General features: G+C 40.8%; 1 protein-coding gene across 1 annotated transcript; it reads left to right on the top strand.

The window, feature by feature from the left end:
- The first annotated feature begins 1,779 nt into the window (after positions 1-1,779).
- On the top strand, positions 1,780-20,473 carry LOC120722235 (tumor necrosis factor receptor superfamily member 11B-like). The gene is made up of 6 exons (XM_040013140.1): positions 1,780-1,937; positions 9,619-9,846; positions 10,599-10,743; positions 16,472-16,687; positions 18,618-18,842; positions 19,145-20,473. The coding sequence occupies exons 1-6, from the start codon at positions 1,890-1,892 to the stop codon at positions 19,537-19,539; spliced, it is 1,257 nt and encodes a 418-aa protein (XP_039869074.1). The 5' UTR covers positions 1,780-1,889; the 3' UTR covers positions 19,540-20,473.
- The last annotated feature ends 523 nt before the right edge of the window (positions 20,474-20,996 follow it).

The following is a 20,996-nucleotide window of genomic DNA, read 5'->3' as shown; positions in this document are numbered from 1 at the left end:
AATCACCACATCTTTGTTTGTGCTTATCAAGCATCACCTTTAGAGTTACTTGAAACTTTGTGCGTGTTGTACAGATTGTCCTTTGTTATCCGCATACACACTGATTTTTTCCCCCCTTTAAAAAAGTATTTGCACTCTTTCTACATTCATATGCAATATATGCATGCAGAAACACAGACACATAGTGAGACCTAGCCTTGAGTACATTTTGACAGGCTATTAAAAATAACTGTAGTACAACCGTTGACAGGCCAAAACCAGCCAGCAATTTATGGGCATAGGACAAGTCAGCGAATTGCACTTGTGTGACTTAGATGTGTGTGTATGTGTGTCGGTGGAGCGGTCATGCTCCACTTCACCTCTTAACACCCACGTTTACCCTGCGAATACACTGCACACCTCAGCGCCAACTAGCACGTCAGAAAGGCTCGCCGTTCAAGCGTTCCTGTGTGTCTGTGCTCGAGAGGTTGGACGTCCAGCTCCTGCTCCACTATTGTTGTGGTGTACCCTTACCTCAGTGCTGAAAGAGTTGCACAGCATGTGTATTTTTGTATCCTTTTCTTAAAGTATGCATTTGAATGTGCGAGTGTGCGTTTGTGTGTGTCGCGTTGGTCGTATTGTGGTGAGCCGTGACCTCACCACTAACATTTCGCTCACATGCCTTGGACGCCGGTCAGTGGGTGTGCCGTGTGTATTTTCTCTACTTACGTTGAAACCTTGCGCTTCTACGTCACGGCAGCGGGCTGGGACATTTTGTCATCCTTCTGCATGGGGTGGATGCTAAGCGGATACAAAATGACAAATGGAAAACCAGATCTGTTTTGGGACTTTCAGTGGAAGATGGATATCGATTCAGCATCACGGAGATCACAGCGTGGGTGTGTGGCCTTTTGGGTTTACTATGTGCGTGAGTTACACGTAACTCATCATGGATTTTGTCTGAATTATGGGTGCACTTCTGTCTGGTTAAGGACTTCATTTGCTTTTCTTTTTTAAATCTTTAATTCTCTAGTTTGTCATCCAGTGACATCATCCATTCACAATCTTTTTGCAAGAGCTCCCTCTTTGCTTTCTATGTAGAATGAAGTTTAAAGCGGGTAGCTGAAGTTCTTTGTGCTTTTCTGCTCACTCTGCACAAGCTGTGATGGTTAACCTTCTGAGGAAAACAATATTTTTGGTGTTTAATTGTCCTTTTCCACAGTGGGATGTTCAAATAAGCGCTACCACTCTAGCTAAATGATTTTGGCTGGTCCAAATAAACACACGTCAATCATCATGTTTACATTATGTCAAACCAGGAGTCAAAACATTTATTCTGGAAGAGTCTTCTTTATTCACACTGATTAAAGCTATGTGGGTTTTTTTGGTGCTTTTTAGCTTGTCAAATTAGGTGCTTAACCTTTTTTTACATGTAAACACTTCTGCACAACGTGCATATGGAAACATACTTTTGCATCTTTGTTCCACAATGTAATTATGTCCTGGGCCTAGCTAGGTGTAACCTGGCTGCAGCAGGCTGACCTTTCAACTTACAACATGTGGCATATTTATCAGGACATATTTTTGGGGAATATTTGTATCCCTAAGAAACCCAGCAAACTTGGCTTAATTCATGGATGAACCCACCTCATGCAAGATACGTTTGGAAGTTGTTTTCTTTGATGTCGCCTACGCCATCCACTGTTTTGGTTAATCGCGATGCAGCTCCGATGGATGCTGCACTTTATTTTTAGGATCGGAGAATGAGGAGGGAAGAAGGCAGTGCCTTGGAAAACGTGGGTGGGCACATGGTCTCTCTCTCTCGCTCTCCCTCTCGCTCTCTCCTGTATATAGTAAAGGCTCTTTGATGGAGACTCCATCATACCGCAGTTCGCTTTTACGCAGAGAAGATGAGCTCACGGATAGCCAAATCCAAACCGGCGATGAAACTGATGGTGGTGAGTAGCCAAAGTGTTTGCAGCTCCGCTCCTTGGATATGCTCAGCAGTAGAGCAGCACTTTATTCTGAAGGAATGACTTTTTCATCTCTTCTTTTTCCTTCGTTTGTGTGTGTGTGTGTGTTTTTTTTAATATATTAAATTACTGATCCTTAGTTGGATTTTGCGATACATAGATTTCAGAAATGCGAATAAATCTGGAGATCTTTGGCATAATTTAAATACAGCGACTTGCATGTATTGTCGTTAAGGGCTAGATAAGGAAAAGCTCAATCTTTGCCAACCACATGTTCCCTCTGTGCAGCACGCCTCTGTTCAGGTACTTTGATGACCCCCCATTAATGAGAGGGGCCACTCTTTAGGCTGTGCGCCACAATCGAAGCGTACCTCTAAATATTGTTCGGTCCTGGTATTTGATGCTGCTATATCGGGCTTTAATAGATGCATTAATATGTGAGCATATAGTTGCTTTTCAGACTTGGCTGCCATTCTCCATATCAGACACAGATGACAATCTAGTTTGTGTATCTGCTGCATGAGTTTGCATATCATTTTATGGTGTGTTGTATCTAGTTTATACTAATAGCAGAAAGTCAGATATATTAGTAGTACGTTTTAGAGCTATGTTAGGATTTTTTTTTTTTTTTTTTTTTTTTTAAAGAGCTATTCAAGTAAATTGTCCGGTGTTGTTTATGCTGGGGATTTGTTTGCTTTTGGTAATGAATGGAGCTCATGTTTTATTCACTGCTCTGTTCAGCCTCTACATCTTCAAACACGATCTATAGTTTTCTCAGATAAATTAAAGTTGACTCTGGCTAGTATTTCATTGCTTTTAATACAGCGCGATTAAAATGAATGAAATGTTATCCTCCAAAAGCAGAGTGGCACGGTGAATTCCCAGCAGATGGTACAGTGTGTCTGACTTTACACCAATTTGTTCTTTTTTTTTATGTTGTTTCCATTGGTGTGTTTTGCATGCCGTCCTGTGTCGGGGCCTTTTCTGGTTTTGCATATGTTCATGTATGCTCAAGATGGGTATCAGTCCAGAAACAGATAAAACTCTGTAGCTCCAAAACACTGATCTAATATCCTTTTGGCCTTGTGTGAGAGTGCAGGAAAAAGAGAGATTTTTTTTTTTTTGCCAAGCACGGTCAGTTAGGAAGATGCGTGTTGTTTGTGCGTAATTCAGCGAACACGGCTGTGAAATAGTAGTTTATATGACCATATAATGTGATACCCAGTACAGATTAGTTCCTCTAACTCAGTGTAGCCTGTCCTAAAATAGGCAAATATTCTGCTCTTTTGTTTATGCATCGTTCAGTTAGTCGGCCAGTACATCAGTCATTTGGTGAGTAAGACGGGCAACTTTCTGGCAACTGTTTACTCAGTCAGTCTTGACTGGCAACATCCAGCCAACATCTCCATCTCCTCTGAATCCACCACATGATATGCTTGTTTGTCTGCCTGTCAGCCAGGCTTGGTTGCAGTCTGTCTGAAAAAACAATTCTGTGGTAAATGGAAACTGCAATTTTGGATCTTAAATACACCTCCAGCACCTGTGTGCTGTTCCTGTTGCTCTGCATACTCCTCACACATGTGCTTGTGTTGGCTCCAGAAAAATCTGTTTGGGTCATTGCCCAGCATGATGCCAGTGGAATAGTTCATCCTGTCAACCTGCTTTTATGAAGGCACATGTTTCAATATGTAAACAGTCATTTTCTTTGAAATGGCAAAAATAACGCACCACTGTCAGAGCAGCAGGTAGTCAGTTGTTGTTGTTGTCAGTGTGTCAACATGACTGTTAACCAGCATGGTTGGATAATCCTACCTCTAATCCTCATGCATGGACATGCTTTCTCCCCCTTTGTTATTATCCATGATCTACTATCTGTGTTCTCTTTATCTTTACGCCGCCTCCACGTTACGCTCTGCTGTGGCCGTTGGCATTAGCAACAGCAACTTCCTCAAAACTAGCCGCAGGTTCACACGCAGGCTGAAGAAGCTACAGAGAGCTCACTTGGCCAAACACTGGAGAAAGGGTGAGGAATGGCGGGAAAAGACAGAGTCGGGTAGGAAGGTATCGCAGCAACATGTTTTAAACAAACAAGCACAAATGTTTATTCAGAAAGCAACAATTGCCTCTAAAGGTTACTTCCATACACCTAACTTCCCGTTTCCATCAACAGTAGGTATTGATAGCAGAAGTTTGTGTGTGGGAGCCTGGGGTGGCTAGGGAGGGGCGAGTGGGATGGAGCAATTAATGGATACAAAGAGGAGAAAGAGAGCCTGCTGTTTATCTCTTACTACTGTATGAATCATTCTAAAAACAGCATGACTGATATGATGCAAATTTCTGTAGTAAAAGATTACCTGACATTAGATGTGTAACAACACGAGAACAGTTTGATTTATTTGGTTTGGTTTCAGCAAGCAGAGAAATAAAAACAACCACAAACGTTTAAATTAGTAAAACAGTCCAGATAATCACAGTGACGCGTGATCACAGAAGCAGAAGAAGTAAAGCTTCGGCCCCTCAATATGATCACAGCATAAAACTACAGGATCTCCTCTTTGTATCCAAATGTTGTGCTGGTGTAGCAATTCAGAAAAGTGATCAGATTTGGTCTTAAATAGCTCAGTTATTGCAGAGTTTTAACTAAAGAACTATAAAGCACTTTCTCAAATAACAGCTCCATCACTTGGACAGTTTGCATGTTTGTGTGTTTATCCAACGGCCCAAATATTTTCTGTTTAACATTTTTACAATAAAGAGAAAAACCCAGCAAAAATCACAAAGAAAGGCTCCTTCAGACTGAGAAAGATTTTTGCACGGCAGCACGTTTTCTGGGTTAGAGCGCCTTGACACAAAATCCACAATAAACATTAGCTCTCGTGCATAAACGACTCAGTAATTTAGGTTGATCTGTAAAATGTTCTAGCAGCCAGTTAGAGATTAGAAGTTTCTCCAGCGTGAGAACATGGTGTGAGCGCACCGAGCAGAGACTGCTTGATGTGGTGTGGCATCGTGTGTCGCATAAGTGAAAAAAGACATTGACCTGCGCACACACCCACGGAGGCACACATGCACGCGCAGGCACGCGCACACACGCACACACACACACAGGCTGGAATCCCCCCTCAGACCACCTGCGCTCTGCAGTTAACTGAATCCATGTGCCTGGTGGATAAGCTGGTGCAACGTGGTTTGATCCCTTTGTGCCACAGCTCTTCTCCTCATGCCATGAATTTAAAGCTGACCTCAAGCAAACCGAGCACGGAGTCTGTTTTTTTGCGCTGCATTTCAGCATAGTCCAAACTCTATCTTTCCACGAGCAACACAAAGTATTGTGTTTCTGTTTCATAATGCAGTTGTGATTTACTAAATCGCATTAAAATTTCCCAAGCTCTTTTTATAAAAACATTTGAATCATTTTATCCTGTAGTTTAACCTTTCGGAACACATCAACACAAATGAAATGCATTCGGTTAGCGATAGGACACTGATATTTGCCTTTTCGTACTAGCTGACCTGTTTGACCTGACCTCTTCACAAACAAATTCAGTCAGAGGGGACGTAAAAAAGGCCCCAATAAACTGCTTTATGTCAGCGCAATAGATTTGCACATAGTTCCAGTCAAAGTATGTCATCATAGTGATAGATCAGTGACAGATAAACAAAACGAAAAGTGTGTGCCTCTGCTCGCTTAATCTCAGAGCCAGTAAATAGCTCACTGGATTGGGTATCACTTGTGTTGAATGTTGTGGGTAGCTAGCACAAGTGAGACGCTTTTGAGACGCTATTGATCCAATATAACCATGTCTGTCACCACCTTCTACAGCATGGAACCCACTCCCGCTGTTTGTTTTGTCTTTATTAAAGAGAAAACATCTCTTAAAGCAGCACATGTTCTCTGTTAAAGCATTGGTAGAAACTTCTCCTCATAAACACGAAGCTTTTTGCTCAGCTCAGTTCAAACGGGATTCGCTGGCACAGGTTATATAAGCAAACTATATCTGATGAAGCGAGTTTATCCAGTATAAATATAGACTGTTTTATTCAAACTTTTTAGTTTAATCCACAGAAATGTGGGAACTTTTTGAGCCTCCTTTTCCAGCAAGCCGTTTTCCAGCAAGCCGTTTTCCAGCGTCGCTTGCAATCATTTACATGTAGCAGCTGCTCTGCCTTGCTCAAGGGCTTTTGCACAGGAATGCTAGAAAATTATCACCACCTCCGTACCTTCACCCTTGATTTTCTCCTCTGAGCTGGCTGAGCTCCAAATAGGATATGTCCCTTGCTAAGCACTCCTCTGATGATGCTAACATTATAATTATGGCTGTCAGTGGCCCCTAGCTGCTGTGTAATTTAGATTTCCCGTGGTCGTCCATGATGTCGTCAGATGGCAGCTTCTAAGGAGACAGACGGGTGAAAAGTTCAGTATCTTCCGTAGCTCTTGATAGATGGAGTCACATGCTCCACAGGACGTCCATCCCAGTGAGTTAATTTTTAAAAAGTTGACATTTTCTCTTCTTCAGTAGCAGAAAGCTACCGTGCTGGGTGGTTGGGATAATTTAGTGCTGCCCATCAGAAAGTGACCAGAAAGCAGGAAGGGCCTTAAATAATGTCTAGAACCTTCTCTGAAAAACAATACAGCGTACATGCAGTCAGATGATCTAAGAGATAACATCTGTATATGCAATAATCTTTCAATATGGAGTCAAACATCTGTTGAACAACACTACTTGTTGTCAAACACTTCTTATACTTTATGAGGGCTGGCCTTGAGTTTTACTTTGTTTTTTTTGTTTTTTTAAAAGTCTGCTACATCTGTTTCTCAGGCCTCTGGTTCATTCACTTTGAAGATGTGCACCGAACACATGTACTGTGTATCGGTACACTGCACAACCGAGGCATTTCTCAGACCCAACCTAAAAAGCATCATTGTACTCATTCATTTTTATTACCTTTTATACATTTCCTGTCACTGCTTTGTGCTCGCATGTCACAGATTTAGGCAAATCAAACTTGTTTCACAAAAAGTACTAAAGGCAGGACAACAAGGACAGATGGGCTGACAATAAAAAAATGAACTTTGATAGATTAAAATCAACAAAAGGTGCATGAGAGTCCAACAAAACTAGGTACAAGCACTAGACATCAAAACCTAAACTGAAACAAGATGAAAGGCGTGATAGGGATACAGAGGGGAAAGACAGGATTATACAGTGTACATGCAAAGAGCACTAAATGAGAGAACGCAGGTGGAACTAGTAGGGAGGTGGAAATTGGTTACAAAATGTGACGCAGAAAGCACATATAGACAGACAGAGGGAGGGACAAGCATGCACATGGCAAGCTATTGTGCCATTTGACGGATTTCTAAAACAAAAGGGGCAAACGTTTATCACGGGCTCTGACCGAGGGTTGGACTGTCCTGCCAGTAAACCACACCTGGATGATCCAGGTGATCCTCTGTTAGTCACTCAGCATACTCCACTCTCCTGTTTCTAAATCAATTGGATTTGGTCTCTGGGCTTAATGGAGTGTATATACACATTTCTTAATTTAAGGAGTAAGACTATGATTATGGGTTTGAATCCTGCTGGGGCCACCCAGACTACAAACAAAGTCATGCTACTGCTCAGCAAGTCGCTGATGAAAGCCTTCCACTGAACATTCGGTGGAAGAGGTCGATAGGTTTTGCCGGGAAAAGCACTGCGCTCTCCAGGCTGTTTGATGTTAGGTTTCTATTATGGTGTGCGAAACCCATTCATCTATTTTTTGCCGTCTTCCTCGGTGATGACCATTGGAAAGGGAAACAGAATAAGATGACGCAAATAACAAAACGCGTATATGCAGGGTGCACGTAGAGTAGTAGTGTGGACGTAAACGCAGTGACGCTTAGGAAAAACACGTCATTTGTAGTCATTTGTAGAACGGGCAGTTTGTTCAGTAACATGTGGCAGGACAGGGAAGTCGCAGCTGTACTGCACACTGTTTCTCCCAAACTCACACCCACTCATAAACACGCGTAGATTTCTGGTGAAAAGACCTTTTTTCTTTTAATTCTTCAATATTGATTAAAGGATACAGAGGCAGTCATCATGTAACACACACACACACATTCTGGTTTTCCAGCCATTCTTTAGTTGCATGTTCATTTGCACAAAGTCGACTGTTTTTTGTGGCTCCGAGTTCTAAGGTGAATGGGATAAGTACAAATGCATGCACGCAGGAAGGAGATCAGTGGTGTGCTGCGGGTAATCTGTAGAACAGAGTGGGTGACTGTTTTGTATTCTGGTGGTGAATGGGGAAAGCCCAGTAACCTCCAACAGTACTCTTTATGAACAGCAGCCAGGAGACCACAGAGCGCGCAAACCAGCTCTGAGGAAGATGGTAATTGGACATGAACATCGACTAACACGCACACACCCATATACACTCACACGCGCACGCATTCCTGCATGCTCGCACCCCTGCACACACATGCATGGGTGTTTTTTTTTAGTTGTTTGTCATACAAATTCATTTATTTTTGAAGATGCACACATGATATGAAGCAAGAAACCACATGCAAACACACACTCACACACAATACAAGACGGTCTATTGTTGGTTAGTCGTCCAAGCAGTGAGGATGTATCCGGGCCAACGGGAAAGTCCAAAGAACCAATGGCTAAGGGCCTTTGAGTGGAAGAAGCCTAATGTGTGACAGCTGGTCTGCATGTGCCCTCGACCAGCTAGATTGGCTCCATGTTAAACATGCTCACCAACTGATATCTCATATTTTAGAAATGAACCAAGCGTTTCAGTTTTTGCCTAGGCGATGATACATGGGCTTGTTTTTGTCATTAGTTACACAGGCTTGTCAGAGCCTCGCTGAAAACCACCCACTTTACAGAGTATCCATAACGATGGGCTGGTTTTGGGTGGCTGAGGAGAGTGTGGGTGTGGTGTGGATCTTAATCTGGGACAGTATTAAAGTGCGATAGATCACCTCTGAATCACATCAGATGCTTTTCAGCTGCAAAGCAGCCGAGCTTACGGGGCTGCCGGCATGGGTAGGGAACTGCTAGTGAGGGCAGAGAACACAAGGCTGCACAACTAATGCCTGTAATCCTGTGTCATGCACTTCTTTTATTTCAATGTGTAGAAAATTTTGGCATGACTGAAACATCTGAATTCATTTAAAAAGCTTTGGATTAAAGTCAAACAGATGAGAAATGATGCCAGAAGGCCAATAAAATCATTTTGATCCCTTTATTAATCCTAAAAGTTGAGATCAACAAAAAGCATTTACTGAAAATAATGACGAGTTGAGGCAAAAAAAAAAGGGACGTTACTGCCCCAAAAGTTTAAAATACACTTGTGTTATTCCTGAGAATTTGTCCCTATAGAGTAATCAATTTATCAATTTCAGGGAAACTAGTCTATTCTGATTCTCTGAACTGCACTCTGAAGAGCAGCAGAAAGAACAGGACCTTATGTCCACCAGGAGCTTTACTGCTCTGACCTTACAGTCAACTCGTTCTTACTGGAATCTTTGGGTTGGCGAGTGCTCCAAAATATAAAAATATTTGATTCTTTTGCCAAAGTGAAGCTGTTCACGAGATGGGTTTCATTAGAGATTTTGTCACTGCTGTTGAGTCAGTTCCTGAAGCGGCTTACTTTCTTTCTCTTGCAGCTTTTGACAGCTTCTCTCTCCTGGGCCTTTCAGCAGCAAGCTGAACAACCAACGTACCAGCACCGTGACCCCGCGACATCCGCGTTCCTCACGTGTAACCAGTGCCCACCTGGCACAGCAGTGAAACGACACTGCACTGCCGACATGCCCACAGAGTGCCAGCCCTGTCCTGACAGGCATTTCGCCGAGAACTGGCACTGGGGGGAGAAATGCCAGTACTGCACCTCGGTACGTATGAGGCCATCAACCTAACATTCAGTTCTAGTTTTTCTTCTTAATAGAAACTAGGGCTACATGTTTCATGAGGCCGATAATGGTTCCTTTGTTGTGTGTTCAGACCGTAACTGACTGGTTTTTGTGACAATTACTGGATTTTGTAGTAAAAAAAGATCTCCCCAATGTATCGTCTCATACCTAAAAGAATTTCCCAGAGCTGAAATCAAAGTATGGTCAGGAATTATGCACATACCTTTAGTTTTTTGTCTTCCAGCTTTTTTCAGTGGTGCTTTTATGTGGCTTTGCTGGTGTCTTTTCCCAAGATGCATGACCTTACTGTTTATTTATGTTTTGGTGCTGCATTTGTCTTTTTTTTAAGCCAGTATTTCCACTTCAGTTTTTGTTACTAAAAATGAAAGTCCCAGTTTGCTCATTGTGGTAGAATGATCTTCCCCCAGAGTTTTGATGTTTCTCCTCCGCAACTCCAGATAAATTACGCAATCACCGCTTTTTCATGATACTCCTTGTATTGTTAACATGTCTGCTTTGTGATGCTTTTAAATTTCAGTTTTCGTCTTCCCAACAGACTAATATGATATTTGAGACAAGTTGCAGAGCGGAAGCATGATGTTCTTTATGACCTGCGTTGCTGTGAACTGCTGTGTTGTTTATAGCAACACATGCAAATAAGCTTTTACCTACATTTTCTGTGCGTGTGCAGCTTTACAGCTTCACATGTGTGACCTCTCTGTGTTCCCGTTTAGGTGTGTAAGGAGAGACAGCTAGTGAAGCAGCAGTGCAACAGCACTCATGATCAGCTGTGCGAATGTGCTCCAGGTTTCCACCTAGTGATAGAGTTCTGTATCGCACACAAGGCCTGTTCACCTGGATATGGAGTGGCAGCTTTAGGTAAGAGTAACATCCACATTAAGAATATTATTCAGACTGAGCAGTTTCTATAGAAATTGTTTGAAAAACGAAAACAGCTGGTTTGGGCAGCACAAAATGCTTTGATTTTTTTTTTTTAACTGAAAATGATGATCAGAAATTCTGCAAAAGGCAGTTAAGAATTAATAAAATCATAAATAGATAATGATTTTTAATCAAATTGCTACTGAGGCCCATTTTCAGCAGCTGTTGTTCCGGTGCAACATTTTGCAAATTTATTGTTTTACAAAAAAAATCAAGTTCCTTTCACAAACCACCGTTTCCTGAAGCTGCCAGTCAAGGACCTGGGAGGCATTCTGCACTGACGCCTCCTGCTTTCTTTTTTTGTGGTTAACTCAGGCTACTTCTGTTAAGGCAGCGGTCTGTGAAGATATTTCTGTGGTCCTGCAAGTAGCCAAATTCATTGCTTGATTAGGGAGAGAAACTGTTTCCAGCTGTACAAAAGGCCGCTCAAGTGGAAAAATGGGCCTCTGCAGATGTTATGTATATTAAAAGCAATCAATAATTTATGATTAATGGTAATCATTTACAACATTTCTGACTATTTCCATATCATATCAAATAAAACAAATGTGTTTTTCCTCCTAAAGAAAGGAGATTCCAGGGTGACGTCAAACCTTTGTGTAAATTGGACTTAAATGAGTAGATTGCTACCAGAAGCAGGAGTGTAAATATAAAGCTCGCGGGCCAGATTTGCCCCAACAAAGACTGCAGTCCAGCCCACTGGAAATCTTTAGAAAGTGTAAAAAGGAGATACATTTTTAATTTCAATTGTATTTTTTAATACATTTTAAAGCTTTTCCTGCCGATAAAGCGCTCCCCCAGAGGCACCAAAAGTAATGAAATAACAGATAAACAATTCAATGACAGAAACAATTCATTTTTTTATGATCTACTATAGAATTTTTTCACAGTAAAATAAATAAATAAATAAATAAAATAGGCATTTTTTTAATGAACAAAAACTTTCTGTGGCGACAAGCTGCCAGAACCTTTTTATTTCTTACAGTGTAGGCAGTAGGAAATACATGTAAATAAACAGTTTCTTTCATTTACTGCAGGATTCCTTTATCAGGGGGAAACACTCCGTTATACTTTTTAAAAATAAATAATCAGATTTTATATTATTATATTATTTCACATATCAAATGCATAGTTAAACTGATAGGAAAGGGCTTTCAATGGTCCAGCCCATTTAAAATCTAAGTGGGCTGTATGAAGCCCACCGTGTACAATGGAATTTGACTTTGCTGACATCAGGTGTCTGTAATAGCGCAAGAGTAAATTCAGTCTGCATGTAGACTAGACAGTTGTAGTGGTTTATCTTAGTGAGTAAACATGAGAAAAGTGCAGTATGTGTGCTCAAAGGGACACTCAGTCTGCGTGTCACTGTAACAAGTATCTTTTCTTTGATCTTCTTTCGATCTCACCAATTTCCCGGGCGGGTTACACTGGACTGGCCTGTCAGGAACTTTGATAAAGCAGAGAGATGCGTCAGTTACATTTTCACATTCTGATATGTTCTTAATTATATCACCAGACACCAGGTTTTTCTTCCTCTTCTTCCGAATATGTGAACCAAACCCATTCCTGATGAGCATCTCCCTTTTCACAGAAAAAAACCTTTTTAAAGTGTTTCTTAGAAATGTCCTACTTCTCTGTTTGTGTGTCTTCCTCACAGAGGTATTTTCACCATCTCCTGCTCTGTGTTTCCTGGCAGTGAGAGGCTATCAGGGTTTTTGATGTAGCTGTTAAAACATGCAAAGCATGCTTTGTTGTACTTGTGAACTAGAGCGCTAGATGTGTGAAACGGGCAGTTAAGTTGTAGCTAAGAACAATCTTAACAACTTTATTGCTACATATGCACGATTAAGCTGAGTAACTGGCGCATAAATGCATTTGTCCATGTTGAGAAAAAACAAAATAACTTGATAACTTGTTTCTGAGTCAACAGGAGAACTTAAAAAGTTAGTCTTGACATCATAAAGTGTCTGTGCAAATAAAACAGTCACGTATGTCCTGAAGGTGTGAAATATGTAACTATAGCCTTTCTCCACAAAATGTATCTAATACAGAACTTTCATGTGTTCTAGCACTGATATACAGCATGTCTGACCTGACTCAGTCTCTTCCACTTTAGTCTGTGTTGTTAGTGATATGAAGTCCTTTGAATGGTCAGCAAGACTAGTTATAGAAATGCCTGTCCATTCCAGAGTTCATCAAACCGTGAAAACAAACTGTCTACTGGCATCACTCAGAAAATTCAGGTTACTTTGTGTCATTCAGTGTGCGCCAAATGAACCACAGCAAATGTATATATCATTATAATAGCTATAACTCATTTCCTTTGATTCCAGGCCTTCAAAGCTAGCCATGTAGCTTTATCTGTGACTTTTGTTTTTATCACATCCTGTAGTGTTCAAAGGTTTTTATGTAAATCAGAGAAGCTTAATCAGAGTGTTATGAATCTTCTATGTCTACAACCCTCAGATAAATTATTATTTGCACAGTATTGTTGTCTTCGGTTTTAAAAGTAAGCAACAGATGATAATGTGACATTTTGAAAGAGTGAAAGCACTTTCTCATTTGTTCCTTTTGTACCTGATAATGCAAATTGTAAAGCATAAAGAGGAAACTTGAACGATGAGTCATCAACTTATTTCGCCCTTCCTGTGCTTCCTCTTAGAAATAATGTGATGCAACAGTTTCTAGTTTCTCCGGCAGTTTCAACTTAGTCAGTGTGATTTCTCAGACCTTACAAAGACTTAAAATTACGCTGTAGTTTCTGTGTATATGTATATGCGATGGTCCGTGCAGGTCTATTGGTTGGCATGAGGCTCCAAATGGACTTCTGCATAGTAGCAGTTTACTACAACACAGCCAGCAGACTTTAAAGAACTGTAACAGGAATGACTATATATCTATCCTCACCAGGCACTTTGTTAGGTAAACCTTGCTGTTGCTGGGTTGGAGCCTTATTTGTGGCTTACATTCAAGGAGGTGTTGCAAACATTCCTCAGATTACATGTTGACATGACAGCATCACACAGTTGCTGCAGATTTGTGAGCATCACATCCCAAAGGTGCATGTTCAGACCAGTTTGAGATGTTCTAAGTTTTGTGACAAGGTGTATTATCCTGTTGGAACACCTACCAGAAGATGGTCATAAAGGGGTGGACATGGTCATCAAAAATAAACTGCGGTATTTAAATGATGATCAGTTGTTACCAAGGGAGCCAGATTGTGCCAAGAAAATATCCCCACAACATAACAGCACCAACAACAATCTGAGCCACTGATACAAAGCAGGACGGATCCATGGATTCGTGATAGCCTCGGCTTCCTGCTCTTAGGTGAAAGGAGTGGCACCCGGTGTGGTCTTCTGCTGCGTAAGAGGTATGCAGAAGAGCATCAGATATGCCTCTTGCCTTCCTAAAAGCTCAAAGCCATTTGTTCAGTCTCCTCTGACCATTCTCTATAAACCCTAGAGATAGTTTTTTGTATACTTGGACCAGTCTGCCTGGCACCAACCGTTTAAAGCCATTGAAATCACCTTTCTTTCCCTTTCTGATGTTTAGTTTGAACTCTAGTTGCCATGTTATTTGCTGACCAGATATTTCTGTTAACAAGCAGTTAGACAAAGACCTGATAAAGTGGCTGGTGAGTTTTTAATGTTCTGCAGCTGCGTGAGTCCATGCAACTATCATTCATGCTTAAGAGGTATTGTGTCCATCAACACCTGATACAATAACCATGCGCCAATATCATAGTGGATATCCAATCTGATATTTTTTTCAGATTCCTTCCTTAGTGTGTCTGTAGGAACTGTTGGTGAGAAAGTCTGATTTTAAGCATACCAGTGCACTGAATCTGGTATTTGTACTGGAACCACAGCATAAACTAACACCAACCTTCTCATGACTTCATGTTAAACTTTGGACCAGAGTCCAGAAATCACAAGGATGAAACAACATTTTCCATCGATTGTGGTTATCATGTGACCCCTGCAATACTTTTTTCCATAAATTCCACTGACCTTAATCCACAATCAGCAGACATGAGACAGCAATTTAGGGGATCTCCCCCCCCACTGAAGCTGAAAAACTTATTATGTAATGCCTCGAGCTGTGGTTAAACCACAGGATGCTGGGTCAGTCTTCTGACAACACAAGCCTTTTATGACTCCGTCCTTTCCCCCTTGATCTCCTGATTGTTTGTTTCTGGTTAGAATTCTTTGTCATTCTCCGAATGGGATTTGCTATGTGGTTCATCTGTGTTTTTGGAATCCGATCAATATGGTAGACAGTACGGGGGGAGGGGGGAACAGCGTGCAAATCAAGTTTTCGTGAGTAATTTTTTTTTTTTTTTGCCTCTTCCATGTTTGTTTGATCATTATATTGTTAGGCAAACAAGTGTTAGATCATCAAAATTTCCAAAATACCCAAGATTTATTTTTGTTCAACATTTATTTAGTCAGGTGACGACTTCCTTGATTAAATAAATCAGCAGTAATTAACTTGGAAACCAGTTTTCTAGAGCAGACTGAACAACTGCAGCATCGAAAGCTGCACACAAAACTACAACTACAACTACTAACAATAGTAGTAGTTAATATTATCACTATTATAAGCTGTCATTATAATAAAACTTTGATGAACAACAAATCAATGATTCATACAATGTGTTTCATCTATACGTGTCTAGAGTCTTTAGTCAATAACTAGTAAACCTTGTATTTCATAAACATTAATGATAATATGTGCACCATTAATCAGATCTAAAGCAATTTCTTTTAGCAAAGTGCTGACATGCATTCTTTAAATTTTTTTCCGCAGAGGAAATTCTGAGAAATTGACATTAAAGTCAGCAATAAAATATAACCGTCATACTACAGTTATAGGCTGTCACGTTGTCATCTGACACAGTACATGCTTTGTCATGACTCGCAGAGGAAACGTTTTTGATTGTTTTTTATGCATATAAGGCGATGGTTTCCTATTTGACGATATGTTTTCAAGAAAGGACGCATTGTACCATGGTAGCGGGAAACTAATCAAAGGTTAAATCTGAAATAAGCATGGCTTGTCGTCCCACGCACTTTCACTTCAAGATCAAAATAAAATGAGGATGTGATTACTAGTTCCACTTCATGGACTGTCATGCGTGCTGATGGTCATATACCAGAAGTTGTGATGGTTTCCTGTAATGTTATTGTGGCAACTGTCGAATGAGATTATAAAAACAAAAGGTCACGTATCTAAATATAGTTTTAAAGTCGCAGCATATTATAGTAAATCAACTGTAAAATAAAGTTCTCAAAACATGCCTACGTATTACTATTAGAAGTGGCTTTGGCTGCAAAAAAATCAGCTGACAAATCACATTGCAGCTAAGTCACATGACATCATAGTAAGAGCATGTAAGATACAGAATGAAGGCGGTGTAGTGACTACGACTGATATGAGTCATTCTCTGAAACACGCTCTCAGTAGGATGAGCTTTCACATGTCTCTGCGGTTCTTAGAATCACATCTGCTTCTTTTTGCACTAAATGGTGAAAATGGCTGAGTTTCAGTTGAAGCTCTAGATGAGAAAAAAAATCTGTGGTTAGGTGCTTTCTCACATGCTCAGAAGTGTCACTTCTATCAGTTTTCATTTGCAAAACGTATCTCTGTAAATCTCTTCCAGGTACGCCAGTGAGTGACACAGTGTGTGAACTTTGCCCTGATGGTCATTTCTCCCCGGGTGGCTCCTCCACCAAGCCGTGCCAGCCTCACACGAACTGCTCAGAATTGGGCCTCAAGACACTGAGATGGGGCACGTCCACTGCAGACAGCCAGTGTGGCACTCCGGACAAGAAGGCAACGCTGGAGTGCTCTCATCATCACACTTTGTGCCAGACTGGTGAGAACATACGCGCTGTCATGTTGGGCATGGCGCTGCAGAAAAAGATCATATGGAACGTTTTAGGACTAATCCTGGAATTTGGGTTGATCATTAGCACAGTGTTTATCCAACACACACACATAAATGTGCGCGCACACACACATGCACCAGTGTTGTTGAGTTAACCTCAGCTGTCAACAACTTAAAAATCAACTTGAAGTGAATTATTTCAAACATGTGGTCGTTTTCACTCCTAAAGGCAGGGGATTTCCTCGGTCAGGTTCGCTGTCCAGATTCCAATCTTTTGCAAATTCTTGCGTGCCTTAAAACCAACACAGCAGTGAAAACCAAAGGGTTGAACGCTGGATGTTTATGGCATTGTTGTCAAAAAGACCCATGATGGATCAATTACCCCCTTTAACTGTCACATCCCCAAACACAATAACAGAGGAAACTGAGTCAAAGGAGACGCAAGGCACGCTGGTTGCTCTTTGTTACTCAGACTTTGACTGTGACAGATGCTGAAGGATAATTTGAGATGAGAAGCCGCAAGTATGACACTAAATTCCCAGACCGTGAGAAACCACAGACACTGGAGAACACACACATGCAGATGTACAGACCCTGGCGCACTCATATGCCACACTTAGACGAAAACACACAAAGCTGTGGTCCCTCTGGGAGGGTGATGCTCTCCTCAAACATTCATTCACAAATTGCCTTCCTGGTAACTACACCACCGCAGAGTGCCTGCTTCAAATCCTGGAACAGCTTAGCAGTGTTTCTGAGCAAAAAATGTAAAATTGAAAGCAGTTGGGATTCCCAAAGTCGGTATTAAGCCACCAGGAAGTCACTGTTAGTTGTGGTGCGAGCCGCAATTACATCACTCATAAATTACTGAAATGATCAACATGAAACATGAAATTTGATGTAATTTCACATCATCTTTAATAAAAAGGATGTGAAATTGCACATTATATGAAGTGTGTCCGGTTGGGAGTGTCCTCAGCGAAAGCAGGAAGAAGAATGTTCGCTTGGCTGCCTTAAAAAATGTAGAGCAACAGGCTCGGCTACAGTTTGGCTCGGCTAGTAGGAGTGATCCCAATGAGTAACAGAAAGAAAAGACAGCTGTGGTTCTCTCGTGGTCAAATTACAAGGCAACACTCTAAACATAGGCAAAACACATGCAAACACAAAAAATATGCAGAAGTAAACTGATGAAACATTGAAATGTTAAAATCCGTTATATCTAATTTTAAACTGCCTTCAATTAGGAACAAAAAAAAAAAGAAATTAAAGTTACTTTATGTTGTTATCCCAGATTCCCAGATTGAGGTTATTAAGGTGGAGACTATGGAGTCTTTGCTGTTGATTTTATGGTTGAAGAGTTGCAGTGACACAGATGAATAAGCAAAACATAGTGAAACTATTACGTCAGTAAACATAGTGTGTAATGTCAGTTACACAGCGATGTCTATTTAAAGTGTGCAAACATGCGGTAACGTGCCACCACAAACTGTCGTGGAATCGCTCCACAAATGTGCAATTGGGACTTAGGTGGGAACCTCTAAGGTTAGTTTGGCATTATCTACAGATACCGATTTAAACAAGGGGAGAAAAATAAAAGATCTAAAAGACATAAATATGTTTAACATAGCTGATCGCACTAAGATGTCAAGCATTGTACTAAAAGCTGGGCCATGTTTGGGCAGGTGTCACTCTACCAGCCCGCTTGTCATACTGGAATACATACGGCCAATGGTTTGGAATTTACTAAAGTTGTTTTTATTACTTGTGAACATTTACTCATTTGTAACAGGTTGTTACAAATGTTACATATGTTACATATGTTAATTCCTTCTGGTTTAAGCAAATGGATGTCAAGCATCACTATCCAGAACTTTTGTGCATGTGTGTGTTTTCAAGCCCACTTTGCTTCTCTTTCCAGATGTGACTCTTTGTGAAGAGGCGGTTTTCCAGTCGCTAGCCTCGCTGCGACTTTCCTCGGTGCCCCTGGAACGACTGTTGGACAGTCTTCCTGGGAAGAGGGTGGATCGCAAGAGCCTGGAGAGGCTGAAGAAGACCTGCTCTCCCCAGCAGCAGGTTCTCCACCTTCTGCGACTGTGGAGAGAGCAGAACAAAGACCAGGACAAGCTGTATGGCTTCATACAAGGTATAAAATAAGATTTACAAGAATGCTGCACCAGCACAAACTGGGTTTTTGTTTAGAAAAAAAAAGGAAAAAAGACTCAGAGATTTTAGAGACTGACCTAGTTGCACATATGTTGCTGTGAGTTTCTTTCTCAAGGTGCAAAATACAGGGAGGAGAATATTTAAATCAAGCGCACAAACTGACCACACATATGAGCAGCGTCTGAGTGTTGTGCTCACATGCTATTTTGCCCTGTTCAACATATCTGTTCGCTAATTTAATTTTTGCATTGGTGTACTAATGTAAACATACTTTATTTGAAGGTGTGAACCACTGTGAGAGGAAGGTCTCCCGCTGCAGCAGTCTAAAAAACCTGACGCTCGACGACCTCATGAAGGTAACGAACAGCTTGCCGGGAGTGAAAGTTAAGGAGGCGGATGTCCAGGGCGTGGTCTCTTCTTGCCTCCCCAGGCAGTACATTCTGCAGCTTCTTCACCTCTGGAAAAAAGCAAACCACAACCTGGACCTACCAAATGCTCTGTCTCACAGTCTCAGGGTCCTGCGCAACCAACAGGCACCACGTTATCTGCTCAAAGGCCTGAAGAAGATCAGCCGCATCATTGGAACCACCTCGGCACAAAAGATGTTTCAGAAGATGTTTGTCAGTATGCTTCAGGATGGATCGTGTTTTAAAGCCCATAAGCCATTAAATGAATAAGCAGTACACAGGTACAAATAGAAATAGATACAACCTAAAGCATAAATAAACACTATTTCACTGACAAAAAAGGGAACACTAAAAAGATACACAATGAGCAGGGAGGTGCATTTTTTTTGTAATAGTGAGAGGTCTTTATAATATCAAAGCTATGCATATACTGCCTAAAAATGGGTTTTCCTAACTTTAACATGGAAGGAAAGATGGAAAAATAAATTCGTCTTTCCTTCTCTGATTTTTTTCTGACCTAAACGAGGCACTAATAACTTCACCCTCAGTCCACGGTAACCGTCCGCAAGGAAGAATCTGACAAAAAAAAGAGGTGTTCACACGTCTGTGTACTGAATACGGATGTAAAACAAAAGGTTTTTGAAAAAAATAAAAAGATTTTTTAGAACTTCATGACTGGAGTCTGTGAAAAATTAAAAAAAATGTTATTTAAGATGTAAATATTAATACTATTTTATAGAAAATGGTCCGGCAGATGTTGTTATTGTTGCTTTCTCGCTGTTTGAGAGGAAGGATTTGGTTTCATAATGAAATATTTTTTCTCATTTGTTGGTGTGTTTGTTCTGGACTGCTGACAAGCAAAGCTCATCGTTATTATTTTGTAGTTGTTACTTGTATGAATGTACAAAGGAGTGCAATTGTTTTCTATTTAAAAAAGTAATTTTTACTTTCTGAACATGTAAAGGCTTATGTTTATTACTTCTTAGAAATACTGGATTCCAAATGCTGCAAGTTAATGAAGTGATATTTGTTTTATATTTTTGTTGTATCGCGTTTTTACTATAAGTGTATGATCTTTGTTGTATATGTGCCTGACTGGTCCTTTTTAAGCTTGTTTAAGTTGTGAACATTGATAACAAATGATCTGACTAAATTCAGTGTGTAAAGATGTATTGTTTCATTATAAATATGCAATGAACAGACAGACGATTTTAGTCTTGTGATTTCATAGCAGTGTTAAATTTTGGAGAACCCCCCCCCCAAAAAAAACATTGTTTTCTGGTAAATCAACTATATTGTATGCTTTTAGTTTTAAAATCCTCCAAGGGTGCCTTCCCTGAGATGGAAGGGGACTGAATGGCTGACTGGATCAAACAATCTGTACTTCTGATCTCTTGACTGAGAAGAATTTGGTCTTCCCCAGCTTAGCGATCAAGGCGTACAGTGAGTTTCCTGACAGAGCCACTTTGATGTGAGTCACCTACATTAGATCAGCTTTTCCAAGATGTCAGTGTAGCTTCTATTTACACCAAAGTGCACATGAAGCCTGCCAGGATTAGAAACAGAGGCACTGCAGTTACATTTGGATATAGGCCTTGATGATTTCTCCAAGTATGAAAGTGCAGCTGACGTTTCATGGTGGGTCAAATGTCTGAAGTTAAAGGATCACGGTGCATGTAATGTGTACTATAATCATAACTTGATGCTGATTTCATGTACATCTCACA

The sequence above is a fragment of the Simochromis diagramma genome, unplaced genomic scaffold (genome assembly GCF_900408965.1).
Source record: "Simochromis diagramma unplaced genomic scaffold, fSimDia1.1 OVJJ01000618.1, whole genome shotgun sequence".
NCBI lineage: Eukaryota > Metazoa > Chordata > Actinopteri > Cichliformes > Cichlidae > Simochromis > Simochromis diagramma.
This window is presented reverse-complemented; position numbering and strand designations above follow the sequence as displayed.